Here is a 15,725-nt window from a genome sequence, read left to right as displayed (position 1 = left end):
GGTAAGGCGTTTTTAGCCGAAAAAAACGACCACGTATATATAGTAAGGCGTTTTTAGCCGAAAAAAACGACCATGTATAGTAAGGCGTTTTTGGACGAAATTTTTAGACGAAAAAAACGACCATGTATCGTAGGGCGTTTTTGGACGAAAAAAACGACCATGTATAGTAAGGCGTTTTTCGCCGAAAAAAACGACCATGTACAGTATAGTAAGGTGTTTTTGGATGAAATTTTTAGCCGAAAAAAACGACCATGTATAGTAAGGCGTTTTTAGCCGAAAAAAACGACCATGTATAGTAAGGCGTTTTTGGACGAAATTTTAGCCGAAAAAAATGACCATGTATAGTAAGGCGTATTTAGCCGAAAAAAACTCCCATGTATAGTAAGGCATCTTTGGACGAAATTTTTAGCCGAAAAAAACGACCATGTATAGTAAGGCATATATATACATGGTCGTTTTTTTGGGCTAAAAACGCCTTACTATACATGGTCGTTTTTTTCGGTTAAAAATCTCGTCCAAAAACGGCTTACTATACATGGTCGTTTTTTTTTTTGTTGCTAAAAACGCCTTACTTATACATGGTCGTTTTTTTCGGCTAAAAACGCCTTACTATACATGGTCGTTTTTTTCGACTAAAATTTTCGTCCAAAAACGCCTTACTCGACATGGTCGTTTTTTTCGGTTAAAAACGCCTTACTATACATGGTCGTTTTTTTCGGCTAAAAACGCCTTACTATACATGTTTTTTTTCGGCTAAAAGTTTCGTCCAAAAACGCCTTACTTTACATGGTCGTTTTTTTTTCGGCTAAAAATGCCTTACTATACATGGTGGTTTTTTTCGGCTAAAAATTTCGTCCAAAAACGCCTTACTATACATGGTTGTTTTTTTCGTCCAAAAAGGCCTTACTATATACATGGTCGTTTTTTTCGGCTAAAAACGCCTTACTATACATGGTCGTTTTTTTCGGCTAAAAATTTCGTCCAAAAACGCCTTACTATACATGGTTGTTTTTTTCGTCCAAAAACGCCTTACTCGACATGGTCGTTTTTTTTCGGCTAAAAACGCCTTACTATACATGGTTGTTTTTTTCGGCTAAAAACGCCTTACTATACATGTTTTTTTTCGGCTAAAAGTTTCGTCCAAAAAGGCCTTACTATACATGGTCGTTTTTTTCCGGCTAAAAACGCCTTACTATACATGGTCGTTTTTTTTTGGCTAAAAATTTCGTCCAAAAATGCCTTACTATACATGGTCGTTTTTTTCGGCTAAAAACACCTTACTATACATGGTCGGTTTTTTTTGGCTAAATATTTTGTCCAAAAACGCCTTACTATAAATGGTCGTTTTTTTTCGGCTAAAAACGCCTTACTTATACATGGTCATTTTTTTCGGCTAAAAATGCCTTACTTTACATGGTCTTTTTTTTCCGGCTAAAAACGCCTTACTTATACATGGTCATTTTTTTCGGCTAAAAATGCCTTACTATACATGGTGGTTTTTTTCGGCTAAAAATTTCGTCCAAAAACGCCTTACTATACATGGTCGTTTTTTTCGGCTAAAAACGCCTTACTATACATGTTTTTTTTCGGCTAAAAGTTTCGTCCAAAAACGCCTTACTATACATGGTCGTTTTTTTTCGGCTAAAAATTTCGTCCAAAAACGCCTTACTATACATGGTTGTTTTTTTCGTCCAAAAAGGCCTTACTATATACATGGTCGTTTTTTTTCGGCTAAAAACGCCTTACTATACATGGTCGTTTTTTTCGGCTAAAAACGCCTTACTATACATGTTTTTTTTCGGCTAAAAGTTTCGTCCAAAAAGGCCTTACGATACATGGTCGTTTTTTTCCGGCTAAAAACGCCTTACTATACATGGTCGTTTTTTTTTGGGCTAAAAATTTCGTCCAAAAATGCCTTACTATACGTGGTCGTTTTTTTCGGCTAAAAACACCTTACTATACATGGTCGGTTTTTTTTGGCTAAAAATTTTGTCCAAAAACGCCTTACTATAAATGGTCGTTTTTTTCCGGCTAAAAACGCCTTACTTATACATGGTCATTTTTTTCGGCTAAAAATGCCTTACTTTACATGGTCGTTTTTTTTTCGACTAAAAACGCCTTACTTATACATGGTCATTTTTTTCGGCTAAAAATGCCTTACTATACATGGTGGGTTTTTTCGGCTAAAAATTTCATCCAAAAACGCCTTACTATACATGGTCGTTTTTTTCGGCTAAAAACGCCTTACTATACATGTTTTTTTTTCGGCTAAAAGTTTCGTCCAAAAACGCCTTACTATACATGGTCGTTTTTTTTCGGCTAAAAATTTCGTCCAAAAACGCCTTACTATACATGGTTGTTTTTTTCGTCCAAAAAGGCCTTACTATATACATGGTCGTTTTTTTCGGCTAAAAACGCCTTACTATACATGGTCGTTTTTTTCGGCTAAAAATTTCGTCCAAAGACGCCTTACTATACATGGTTGTTTTTTTCGTCCAAAAACGCCTTACTCGACATGGTCGTTTTTTTTCGGCTAAAAACGCCTTACTATACATGGTCGTTTTTTTCGGCTAAAAACGCCTTACTATACATGTTTTTTTTCGGCTAAAAGTTTCGTCCAAAAAGGCCTTACTATATACATGGTCGTTTTTTTCCGGCTAAAAACGCCTTACTATACATGGTCGTTTTTTTTTGGCTAAAAATTTCGTCCAAAAATGCCTTACTATACATGGTCGTTTTTTTCGGCTAAAAACACCTTACTATACATGGTCGGTTTTTTTGGGCTAAAAATTTTGTCCAAAAACGCCTTACTATAAATGGTCGTTTTTTTTCGGCTAAAAACGCCTTACTTATACATGGTCATTTTTTTTGGCTAAAAATGCCTTACTATACATGGTCGTTTTTTTCGGCTAAAATTTTCGTCCAAAAACGCCTTACTATATACATGGTCGTTTTTTTTCGGCTAAAAACGCCTTACTATACATGGTCGTTTTTTTCGTCCAAAAAGGCCTTACTATATACATGGTCGTTTTTTTCGGCTAAAAACGCCTTACTATACATGGTCGTTTTTTTCGGCTAAAAATTTCGTCCAAAGACGCCTTACTATACATGGTTGTTTTTTTCGTCCAAAAACGCCTTACTCGACATGGTCGTTTTTTTTCGGCTAAAAACGCCTTACTATACATGGTCGTTTTTTTCGGCTAAAAACGCCTTACTATACATGTTTTTTTTCGGCTAAAAGTTTCGTCCAAAAAGGCCTTACTATATACATGGTCGTTTTTTTCCGGCTAAAAACGCCTTACTATACATGGTCGTTTTTTTTTGGCTAAAAATTTCGTCCAAAAATGCCTTACTATACATGGTCGTTTTTTTCGGCTAAAAACACCTTACTATACATGGTCGGTTTTTTTGGGCTAAAAATTTTGTCCAAAAACGCCTTACTATAAATGGTCGTTTTTTTTCGGCTAAAAACGCCTTACTTATACATGGTCATTTTTTTTGGCTAAAAATGCCTTACTATACATGGTCGTTTTTTTCGGCTAAAATTTTCGTCCAAAAACGCCTTACTATATACATGGTCGTTTTTTTTCGGCTAAAAACGCCTTACTATACATGGTCGTTTTTTTCGGCTAAAAATTTCATCCAAAACGCCTTACTATACATGGTCGTTTTTTTCGGCTAAAAATTTCGTCCAAAAACGCCTTACTATACATGGTCGTTTTTTTCGGCTAAAAACGCCTTACTATACATGGTCGTTTTTTTCGGCTAAAAATTTCATCCAAAAACGCCTTACTATATATAGCCGTTTTTTTCGGCTAAAAACGCCTTACTATACATGGTCGTTTTTTTCGGCTAAAAACGCCTTACTATACATGGTCGTTTTTTTCGGCTAAAAATTTCATCCAAAAACGCCTTACTATATATAGCCGTTTTTTTCGGCTAAAAACGCCGTACTATACATGGTCGTTTTTTTCGGCTAAAAAGGCCTTACTATACATGGTCGTTTTTTTCGGTCAATAACGCCTTACTATACATGGTCGTTTTTTTCATCCAAAAACGCCTTACTATACATGGGCGTTTTTTTCGGCTAAAAACGCCTTACTATACATGGTCGTTTATTTCGGCTAAAAATTTTGTCCAAAAATGCCTTACTATATACATGGTCGTTTTTTTCGTCCAAAAACGCCTTACTCGACATGGTCGTTTTTTTCGGCAAAAAACGCCTTACGATACAAAAAATGACTTCAATACTCCTTAATTATCATGTTGGTCAAAGAAAGAAGGGATATGGTTGCAACCTCTGGGGATTGAACAACCAACCGCTAGTTTGGAAGGTGGTTTCTCTACCCCTGAGCCACACCACCACATAACTTCTTGGTGTTTTGTGTTTTCTTCAATAAAGCTGCAAATGGTGGTTAAAGAAACATGACCTTGTTGCAAAAACTGGGAATCGAACACCCAGCCGCTGGATTTGGGACTTGAGCTTTCTACCACTGAGCTAACCCACCACAATGAACCGTTGGGTTGTTTTGTGTTTTTCCTCAAAAAAGTTGTATGTGGTGGTTAAAGAGTAAACTTTGTTGCAACAAACAGGGATCAAACACTGAACCTCTGGTGTGGGACTCCCTCACTCTACCACTGAGCCAAAGCACCACATGGAGCAGTGGAGTTGTGTTTTTTTATTTATCATGGTTGTTTCTTCTGGCTTAAAAACTGACCATACATGGTCGTTTTTTTCATCCTAAAACACCTTACTATACATGGTCATTTTTTTTCGGCTAAAAACGCCTTACTATACATGGTGGGTTTTTTCGGCTAAAAATTTCGGTCAAAAACGGCTTACTATACATGGTCGTTTTTTTTCAGGTAAAAACGCCTTACTATACATGGTTGTTTTTTTTCATCCAAAAAGGCCTTACTATACATGGTCGTTTTTTTCGGCTAAAAACGCCTTACTATACATGGTCGTTTTTTTTGGCTAAAAATTTCGTCCAAAAACGCCTTACTATACATGGTCGTTTTTTTTCATCCAAAAAGGCCTTACTATACATGGTCGTTTTTTTCGGCTAAAAACGCCTTACTATACATGGTGGTTTTTTTCGGCTAAAATTTTCGTCCAAAAACGCCTTACTATACATGGTCATTGTTTTTCGGCTAAAAACGCCTTACTATACATGGTCGTTTTTTTCGGTTAAAAATCTCATCCAAAAACGGCTTACTATACATGGTCGTTTTTTTTTTGTTGCTAAAAACGCCTTACTTATACATGGTCGTTTTTTTCGGCTGAAAACGCCTTACTATACATGGTGGTTTTTTTCGGCTAAAATTTTCGTCCAAAAACGCCTTACTATACATGGTCATTGTTTTTCGGCTAAAAATGCCTTACTATACATGGTCTTTTTTTTTGGGGTAAAAACGCCTTACTATTTATTCATGGTCGTTTTTTTTGGGCTAAAAATGTTGTCCAAAAACGCCTTACTATCCATGGTCGTTTTTTTCAGATAAAAATTTCATCCAAAAACACCTTACAATACATGGTCGTTTTTTTCGGCTAAAAACGCCTTACTATACATGGTCGTTTTTTTTCGGCTAAAAATTTCATCCAAAAACACCTTACTATACATGGTAATTTTTTCCCGGCTAAAAACGCCTTACTATTTATTCATGGTCGTTTTTTTTGGGCTAAAAATGTTGTCCAAAAATGCCTTACTATACATGGTCGTTTTTTTCAGCTAAAAATTTCGTCCAAAAACGCCTTACTATATATATACATGGTTGTTTTTTTCGTCCAAAAACGCCTTACTATATATATATATACATGGTCGTTTCTTTCGGCTAAAAATTTCGTCCAAAAATGCCTTACTATACATGGTCGTTTTTTTCGGCTAAAAATGCCTTACATGGTCGTTTTTTTCCGTCAAAAACGCCTTACTATACATGGTCGTTTTTTTCAGGTAAAAACGCCTTACTATACATGGTCGTTTTTTTCATCCAAAATTTTCGGCTAAAAACGACTTACTATTTATTCATGGTCGTTTTTTTGGGGCTAAAAATGTTGTCCAAAAATGCCTTACATGGTCATACATGGTCGTTTTTTTCAGCTAAATATTTCGTCCAAAAACGCCTTACTATACATGGTCGTTTTTTTTTCCGGCTAAAAACGCCTTACTATTTATTCATGGTCGTTTTTTTCAGCTAAAAATTTCATCCAAAAACACCTTACAATACATGGTCGTTTTTTTCGGCTAAAAACGCCTTACTATACATGGTCGTTTTTTTTCGGCTAAAAATGTCATCCAAAAACACCTTACTATACATGGTCATTTTTTTCCCGGCTAAAAACGCCTTACTATTTATTCATGGTCGTTTTTTTTGGGCTAAAAATGTTGTCCAAAAATGCCTTACTATACATGGTCGTTTTTTTCGGCTAAAAATTTCGTCCAAAAACGCCTTACTATATATATACATGGTTGTTTTTTTCGTCCAAAAACGCCTTACTATATATATACATGGTCGTTTTTTTCAGGTAAAAACGCCTTACTATACATGGTCGTTTTTTTCATCCAAAATTTTCGGCTAAAAACGACCTACTATTTATTCATGGTCGTTTTTTTGGGGCTAAAAATGTTGTCCAAAAATGCCTTACATGGTCATACATGGTCGTTTTTTTCAGCTAAATATTTCGTCCAAAAACGCCTTACTATACATGGTCGTTTTTTTTTCCGGATAAAAACGCCTTACTATACATGGTCGTTTTTTTCGTCCAAAAAGGCCTTGCTATACATGGTCGTTTTTTTTCGGCTAAAAACGCCTTACTATTCATGGTCGTTTTTTTCGTCCAAAAAGGCCTTACTATACAAAGTCGTTTTTTTCGTCCAAAAAGGGCTTACTATACATGGTCGTTTTTTTTTGGCCAAAAACGCCTTACTATATATATATATACATGGTGGGGTTTTTTGGCTAAAAACGCCTTACTATAAATGGTCGTTTTTTTCGGCTAAAGATTTTGTCCAAAAATGCCTTACTATACATGGTCGTTTTTTTCGGCTAAAAACGCCTTACTATATACATGGTAGTTTTTTTCGTCCAAAAAGGCCTTACTATACATGGTCGTTTTTTTCGGCTAAAAACGCCTTACTATACATGGTCGTTTTTTTCGGCTAAAAACGCCTTACTATACATGGTCGTTTTTTTCAGGTAAAAACGCCTTACTATACATGGTCGTTTTTTTCGGCTAAAAACGCCTTACTATACATGGTCGTTTTTTTTCGGCTAAATATTTTGTCCAAAAACGCCTTACTATACATGGTCGTTTTTTTCGGCGAAAAACGCCTTACTATACATGGTCGTTTTTTTCGTCCAAAAAGGCCTTACTATACATGGTCGTTTTTTTCGGCTAAAAAGGCCTTACTATACATGGTCGTTTTTTTTCCGGCTAAAAACACCTTACTATACATGGTCGTTTTTTTTTGGGCTAAAAAATTCGTCCAAAAACACCTTAGTATACATGGTCGTTTTTTTTCGGCTAAAAACGCCTTACTATACATGGTCGTTTTTTTGGTTCAAAAACGCCTTACTATACATGGTCGTTTTTTTTCGGCTAAAAAATTCGTCCAAAAACGCCTTACTCGACATGGTCGTTTTTTTCGGTTAAAAACGCCTTACTATACATGGTCGTTTTTTTCGGCTAAAAACGCCTTACTATACATGTTTTTTTTCGGCTAAAAGTTTCGTCCAAAAACGCCTTACTTTACATGGTCGTTTTTTTTCCGGCTAAAAACGTCTTACTTATACATGGTCATTTTTTTCGGCTAAAAATGCCTTACTATACATGGTGTTTTTTTTCGGCTAAAAATTTCGTCCAAAAACGCCTTACTATACATGGTTGTTTTTTTCGTCCAAAAAGGCCTTACTATATACATGGTCGTTTTTTTCGGCTAAAAACGCCTTACTATACATGGTCGTTTTTTTCGGCTAAAAATTTCGTCCAAAAACGCCTTACTATACATGGTTGTTTTTTTCGTCCAAAAACGCCTTACTCGACATGGTCGTTTTTTTTCGGCTAAAAACGCCTTACTATACATGGTGGTTTTTTTCGGCTAAAAACGCCTTACTATACATGTTTTTTTTCGGCTAAAAGTTTCGTCCAAAAAGGCCTTACTATACATGGTCGTTTTTTTCCGGCTAAAAACGCCTTACTATACATGGTCGGTTTTTTTTGGCTAAAAATTTCGTCCAAATATTGCCTTACTATACATGGTCGTTTCTTTCGGCTAAAAACACCTTACTATACGTGGTCGGTTTTTTTTGGCAAAAAATTTTGTCCAAAAACGCCTTACTATAAATGGTCGTTTTTTTTCGGCTAAAAACGCCTTACTTATACATGGTCATTTTTTTCGGCTAAAAATGCCTTACTTTACATGGTTGTTTTTTTTTCGGCTAAAAACGCCTTACTATACATGGTCGTTTTTTTTAGCTAAAAAGGCCTTACTATACATGGTCGTTTTTTTTCCGGCTAAAAACACCTTACTATACATGGTCGTTTTTTTTTGGGCTAAAAAATTCGTCCAAAAACGCCTTAGTATACATGGTCGTTTTTTTTTCGGCTAAAAACGCCTTACTATACATGGTCGTTTTTTTGGTTCAAAAACGCCTTACTATACATGGTCGTCTTTTTCATCCAAAAACACCTTACTATTCATGGTCGGGTTTTTTTTCGTCCAAAAACGCCTTACTATACATGGTCGTTTTTTTCGTCCAAAAAGGCCTTGCTATACATGGTCGTTTTTTTTGGCTAAAAACGCCTGACTATACATGGTCGTTTTTTTTCGGCTAAAAACGCCTTACTATTCATGGTCGTTTTTTTCGTCCAAAAAGGCCTTACTATACATGGTCGTTTTTTTCGTCCAAAAAGGCCTTACTATACATGATCGTTTTTTTCGGCTAAAAACGCCTTACTATATACATGGTCGTTTTTTTTTGGCTAAAAATTTCGTCCAAAAATGCCCTCCTATACATGGTCGTTTTTTTCTGGTTAAAACGCCTTACTATACATGGTCGTTTTTTTCGGCTAAAAACGCCTTACTATACATGGTCGTTTTTTTCGGCTAAAAACGCCTTACTATAATATACATGGTCGTTTTTTTCGGCTAAAAACGCCTTACTCGACATGGTCGTTTTTTTCGGCTAAAAACGCCTTACTATACATGGTCGCTTTTTTCGGCTAAAAACGCCTTACTATACATGTTTTTTTTCGGCTAAAAGTTTCGTCCAAAAACGCCTTACTATTATACATGGTCGTTTTTTTTCGGCTAAAAACGCCTTACTTATACATGGTCATTTTCTTCGGCTAAAAATGCCTTACTATACATGGTCGTTTTTTTCGGCTAAAAATTTCGTCCAAAAACGCCTTACTATACATGGTTGTTTTTTTTGTCCAAAAAGGCCGTACTATACATGGTCGTTTTTTTTGGTCAAAAACGCCTTAGTCGACATGGTCGTTTTTTTCGGCTAAAAATTTCGTCCAGAAACGCCTTACTATACATGGTTGTTTTTTTCGGCTAAAAACGCCTTACTATACATGGTCGTTTTTTTCGGCTAAAAACGCCTTACTATACATGTTTTTTTTCGGCTAAAGGTTTCGTCCAAAAACGCCTTACTATACATGGTCGTTTTTTTCGTCCAAAAAGGCCTTACTATACATGATCGTTTTTTTCCGCTAAAAACGCCTTACTATATACATGGTCGTTTTTTTTTGGGCTAAAAATTTCGTCCAAAAATGCCCTCCTATACATGGTCGTTTTTTTTTTTGGTTAAAACGCCTTACTATACATGGTCGTTTTTTTCGGCTAAAAACGCCTTACTATACATGGTCGTTTTTTTCGGCTAAAAACGCCTTACTATACATGGTCGTTTTTTTCGTCCAAAAAGGCCTTACTATACATGGTCGTTTTTTTTGAGCTAAAAATTTCGTCCAAAAATGCCCTCCTATACATGGTCGTTTTTTTCTGGTTAAAACGCCTTACTATACATGGTCGTTTTTTTCGGCTAAAAACGCCTTACTATACATGGTCGTTTTTTTCGGCTAAAAACGCCTTACTCGACATGGTCGTTTTTTTCGGCTAAAAACGCCTTACTATACATGGTCGTTTTTTTCAGCTAAAAACGCCTTACTATACATGGTTGTTTTTTTCGGCTAAAAATGTAGTCCAAAAACGCCTTACTATACATGGTCGTTTTTTTCGGCGAAAAACGCCTTACTATACATGGTCGTTTTTTTTGTCCAAAAAGGCCTTACTATACATGGTGGTTTTTTTCGGCTAAAAAGGCCTTACTATACATGGTCGTTTTTTTTTGGGCTAAAAAATTCGTCCAAAAACGCCTTACTATACATGGTCGTTTTTTTTCGGCTAAAAACGTCTTACAATAAACATGGTCGTTTTTTTGGTTCAAAAACGCCTTACTATACATGGTCGTATTTTTTCGGCTAAAAATTTCGTCCAAAAATGCCTTAAGTATACATGGTCGTTTTTTTCATCCAAAAACACCTTACTATTCATGGTCGGGTTTTTTTTCGTCCAAAAACGCCTTACTATACATGGTCGTTTTTTTCGTCCAAAAAGGCCTTGCTATACATGGTCGTTTTTTTGGGCTAAAAACGCCTGACTATACATGGTCGTTTTTTTTCGGCTAAAAACGCCTTACTATTCATGGTCGTTTTTTTCGTCCAAAAAGGCCTTACTATACATGGTCGTTTTTTTCGTCCAAAAAGGCCTTACTATACATGGTCGTTTTTTTCGGCTAAAAACGCCTTACTATACATGGTCGTTTTTTTCGGCTAAAAACGCCTTACTATACATGGTCGTTTTTTTTTCGGCTAAATATTTCGTCCAAAAACGCCTTATTATACATGGTCGTTTTTTTGGGCGAAAAACGCCTTACTATATATACATGGTCGTTTTTTTTCGTCCAAAAAGGCCTTACTATACATGGTCGTTTTTTTGGGGCTAAAAACGCCTTACTATACATGGTCGTTTTTTTCGGCTAAAAACGCCTTACTATACATGGTCGTTTTTTTTCGGCTAAATATTTCGTCCAAAAACGCCTTACTATACATGGTCGTTTTTTTCGGCTAAAAACGCCTTACTGTACATGGTCGTTTTTTGGGTCAAAAACGCCTTACTATACATGGTCGTTTTTTTTGGGCTAAAAATTTCGTCCAAAAATGCCTTACTATACATGGTAGTTTTTTTCATCCAAAAACACCTTACTATATATACATGGTCATTTTTTTTCACCTAAAAACGCCTTACCATTCATGGTCGTTTTTTTTGGCTAAAAATGTTGTTTTAGCCAAAAAAATTTTTCGGATAAAAACGCCTTACTATACATGGTCTTTTTTTCAGCTAAAAATTTCGGCCAAAAACGCCTTACTATATACATGGTCGTTTTTTTCAGCTAAAAACGCTTTACTATACATGGTCGTTTTTTTTCGGCTAAAAACGCCTTCCTACACATGGTCGTTTTTTTCGGCAAAAAATTTCGTCCAAAAACGCCTTACTATACTTGGTGGTTTTTTTCGGCTAAAAACGCCTTACTATACATGGTCGTTTTTTTTCGGCTAAAAACGCCTTACTATACATGGTCGTTTTTTTTTGTGTGCAAACGTACAGAACAGAAAATGATTTTTCTTTTGTTGGACTAAATTTCATTTTCCCAGGCCACATTTGGTATAGCATAATTTTACTTCCAAAAACAATGCTCGGTTATGATTGACACACTCGAGAGGTATTGTACAGTTAATAAAGGTTTTATGATGGAAAATGGAAAATGACTTAGACAGACTACATTTTATTATTTAAAACATTACAAAAATACAAATATTTATAACTTCATGTACAATTAAAAATATATATAATCCCATCAAAGTCCTTGAAGTTTGCTGTGGAAACAAAAGAGAGCAGTAATGTTACAAGCTTGGTGTGGATTATTTTTCTTAAACAAATGTACTGAACAGTTCTTACCTGTCCTCAAATGTTCTGTTGGATGGATAGTACACCTTGAATGCAAAACCACTTCTTGGGAAAGAGCCCTGGTAAAGTCATGAATGCAATTTTCATCAATCACATTTCACAATTAAGTTGACATTTTACTACGGTCCATGAATCACACTCAGATGCCACAAAACTATGCCAAAGCTGCCATACCGGATTGACGCAAAGGCAGTCGGAGTGCGTGACGCTGAATGGGTCGTACTTGTCGGCAAAGACCACCACGTCGGGGACGGGGTACACACGCAGGGTGTAGTCGTAAGCCCAAAACACAGGAGTGATGGAGAGAGGCAGCGGGGCCAGGTGAGCCTGCGACAGGATGCTCCGGACAAACTGACAAAAACAGCAGCGGCGTCATCAGTGCCAACGTGGGACTTAAAATATATATATATTTTTTGTAAGACACTCACATGGTTGGGTATGTCCAGATTGGTGTTTGGCAACCTCACGCAGTTTCGGCACATTTTGTTGACCAGGTCCTCACGGATGATTATGATCTCTTGGCTACAGAATTGGATTCTGAAAGAACACGAACAGCATCAAACCAACCAAAAAGTGAATGTTCACTTTACAAAACAACGATACAAAATGCCGAAGCTATCAAAACTCGCACAATGCTGCGGTAATTGTGGCAACAAATGCATACAACAATACTCACAGTTTAATCATCTTAAAGCTGGAGAATAGACTTTAAAATGATGCTACTGGTCTACAACTCACCGAATTAAGAAGTGATCATGGAATATAAACACGGGAGCGTTCTGAGAATCGGATCAATTAGCGGAGCCAAGAGTTCAAAGCAAATATGGTGCGTTAGCATTTAGCTGTTATGCTAGCTAGACGCAAATGCATTTAGCTGCCAACAGAAGTGAAGTCAATGTAAATGCTTTGCCCCACCTGCCCCTCATTGGATTAAAGTCTTGGAGAATATTTCTCTAATCAATTTTCTCCAAATCATATTCTTGCGCGGTTTGCTCCTTTAGTAATTTATGTAGTAGTATGGTAAGGCGTTTTTAGCCGAAAAAAACGACCACGTATATATAGTAAGGCGTTTTTAGCCGAAAAAAACGACCATGTATAGTAAGGCATTTTTGGACAACATTTTTAGCCGAAAAAAACTACCATGAATAGTAAGGCGTTTTTAGCCGAAAAAAAATGACCATGTATAGTAAGGCATTTTTGGACGAAAATTTTTAATGTATTAAGTTGTTGTTTTTGTTTTCAACGTCTTAAATTCTTTGAAAATGTTTGTAACTTTGTGAAGCAAAGCTACCTGGTGTATGAAATGCGTGATATAACTTTCAGCTGCCTTGCCTTCACGCTAACGTTATGCACTACAGCGCGCCGCACAATTACCTGCACGGGTTGGTGGTGAACGCGGAGAAAGGAACCCTCTGTCTGAACTCCTCGGTGATGTGATCCGCCAGCGGAGGTCTAAGTGGGAGACATAAATCACTCGGCAATTTCTTGGCTGCTTTGTTGTTTTTCGGATTAAAAATGTGAGCGTTACCGTGGCAGGATGGTGCCCGGGCCTGGATCTTCGGGGCCGGGAACGAACACAAAACGACTGCTGCAGGTTCAAGATGAGGACAATGGCAGTGAGGCACTAAGTGCAATGTTAACAATGGCAAAAAAAAAAAAAAAGCTTTAAAATGTGCAAAGCACACACACTTACTTGTTGAGTATATTCGGGTGTGCACATATGCTGTCAGCTAATGCCTTCAGCGACTCTACAAAGAGAATTAGACAAAAAACGGCAAAGTGAAACACTGATTTCTCATTTGATCGTGACTGAAGTGTTGCCTGAAGCTTGCCTTTAAGTGACTTGATGTGATTTTTTCCATACGGGACAGAAGAGAAGTTTCCACAAAAGATGAAACAGGTGGGAGGCATCGCAGCGTAGCCTGGTGACACAATGTTCAAATGGTAGATTATCAACGTTACAATATCTTGAATGCCACTTTACAGTTAAATAATAAATTGTTCATCGAGTACAGTCGGATTAGGAGTTGTCGTCAAAGTAGTAAAATTGTCACGTGTTTTCGAATGAGAAAACCAGCACTCATAGAAAGCGTGCTCATGACAGAATGAAAACTGAATTGAAGTTTGGGGGGGGGGGGGGGGGGTTCCCATTTTTGCCTTCATTTCAATGCACATTGGGGTGCTCACAAGCTACCACGTTACATGCTCGTGCACTTCTCGTCCCTACTAATTGGAACGGAGCAGCTGGCATACCCGAGAACATGAGGTTGAGCTTCTCCATCACTTCCACGCTGTCCAGCCACACGTCGGAAAGCAAAACAAACATGGCGTCCTCGTTCTCCTCCTCCAGCTGCTTGAGCTTGGCCGACGCCTTCACCGACGTCGTGGACGGACCGCCGAAAAAGTTCACATTGCCGAAGTACGCTCTGGCGGCAGAAGAGAGCCCCGTCGGCATTGTTAAGACACGCGGTGCTCTCACCGCAACACTGACGCGCGACCAGCAGATTGTATATATTTCTATTTCAACACGGGTGGAAGAAAAAAAAATGGCTTGCTGTTCTCCCCGGGCCTGCGTGGGTTTTCTCCGGGTACTCCGGTTTCCTCCCACATTCCAAAAACATGCATGGCAGGCTGATTGAACAACCGGTTCAGGGTGTCCCCCGCCTACCACCCGAAGACAGCTGGGATAGGCTCCAGCACCCCGCCTCCCGCGACCCTTGTGAGGATGAAGCGGGTCCGAAAATTTATGTACGGGTACATGTTTAATCAATTATACCGTGTAGCTGATGAAGGTTCTACAGGCGGCGTGCCAAAACCATTGACATGGAACACCGAGTCCTCGTACCAGCCTGAAAGACACATGGTCAAAATATTGAGCTCAATCTACGTTGGCATAGACAAGCCTTGATGACATGAGGCAAGAGGGGCCATATTCCAGGGGACTTGTGGAGATACAGCGTCCTTCTTTTTGATTTTTGATTACCCGACAATTTGGTTGGTAGATGGACAACAGAGAAAACCGTCATATCATTTCAGTCGCAACTTCAGGGATGCCTGCAGTAAACAGTCAAAGGTGGGACATTTTCGCTGCTTGCTAAGTAGAACCTCCACCTGGTGGGCAAGTATAATAATGCAGGAGCCCAAAATTGCCACATGAGCTAACGTTATGATGAATGACGAATCAAAATGTTATTTTCAAGAGGATATTTTTGGTTGCCAAGAACTAACATGCCTGTTTTTTGCGCATCTTTCGAAACGCAAACCTTGCATTTAGTGAGCGCGCCTGCATCGGTAAGTTCCTATTTTGTGTACTATCCACCAAATTTCCATACACACGAACAAGCTTTTCTCAGTTTTCCAGGTTAGACTTTTGGAACACATTTTCCTTCAAATTTTTCGGTTGGATAAGGATTCACGCAATTGGTCAGTTCGCCATTGCTAGCGATGTCGCTGTCACAATAAAAATCATTCGTCTTACCCTCAGCCAGTACGAAACTGTATTCGGTGTAAAGGCCGTTATGAAACTGGTGCAAGCAGAATTAAGGCAAATAGCAACTTGATTTCTGGACTAATTAAAAGAATTGAAAGAAAGGATATTGCTTTGGACATATTGAGCTCAACTGTCCCAGTTGGATCCTCCAAATAGAATTTCCCCTTTGAAAGAAAGAAGAAGAAAAAAAAGAACACGCAAAT

General features: G+C 37.7%; 1 protein-coding gene across 1 annotated transcript in view; it reads right to left on the bottom strand.

Moving 5' to 3' along the window:
• Positions 1 to 11,830: 11,830 nt before the first annotated feature.
• The window catches only part of pole2 (polymerase (DNA directed), epsilon 2), a 5,852-nt gene continuing 1,957 nt past the window's right edge, over positions 11,831 to 15,725 (bottom strand). The window contains exons 8-19 of the mRNA XM_086128141.1: positions 15,630 to 15,686; positions 15,511 to 15,559; positions 14,809 to 14,881; positions 14,286 to 14,458; positions 13,865 to 13,954; positions 13,726 to 13,780; positions 13,561 to 13,620; positions 13,407 to 13,484; positions 12,461 to 12,569; positions 12,207 to 12,383; positions 12,024 to 12,091; positions 11,831 to 11,941 (exon numbers count right to left, since the gene is read on the bottom strand). Coding sequence (XP_085984267.1) covers positions 11,923 to 11,941; positions 12,024 to 12,091; positions 12,207 to 12,383; positions 12,461 to 12,569; positions 13,407 to 13,484; positions 13,561 to 13,620; positions 13,726 to 13,780; positions 13,865 to 13,954; positions 14,286 to 14,458; positions 14,809 to 14,881; positions 15,511 to 15,559; positions 15,630 to 15,686 — 1,008 coding nt within the window. The 3' untranslated portion in view covers positions 11,831 to 11,922. The remainder of the gene's footprint in view (positions 11,942 to 12,023; positions 12,092 to 12,206; positions 12,384 to 12,460; positions 12,570 to 13,406; positions 13,485 to 13,560; positions 13,621 to 13,725; positions 13,781 to 13,864; positions 13,955 to 14,285; positions 14,459 to 14,808; positions 14,882 to 15,510; positions 15,560 to 15,629; positions 15,687 to 15,725) is intronic.

This window comes from Hippocampus guttulatus, chromosome 13 (assembly GCF_054856545.1).
Source record: "Hippocampus guttulatus isolate MCC_2025c chromosome 13, RoL_Hgut_1.0, whole genome shotgun sequence".
Taxonomy (NCBI): domain Eukaryota; kingdom Metazoa; phylum Chordata; class Actinopteri; order Syngnathiformes; family Syngnathidae; genus Hippocampus; species Hippocampus guttulatus.
The sequence above is the reverse complement of the archived record's forward strand: the minus strand, read 5'-3'. Positions and strand labels throughout refer to the sequence as shown.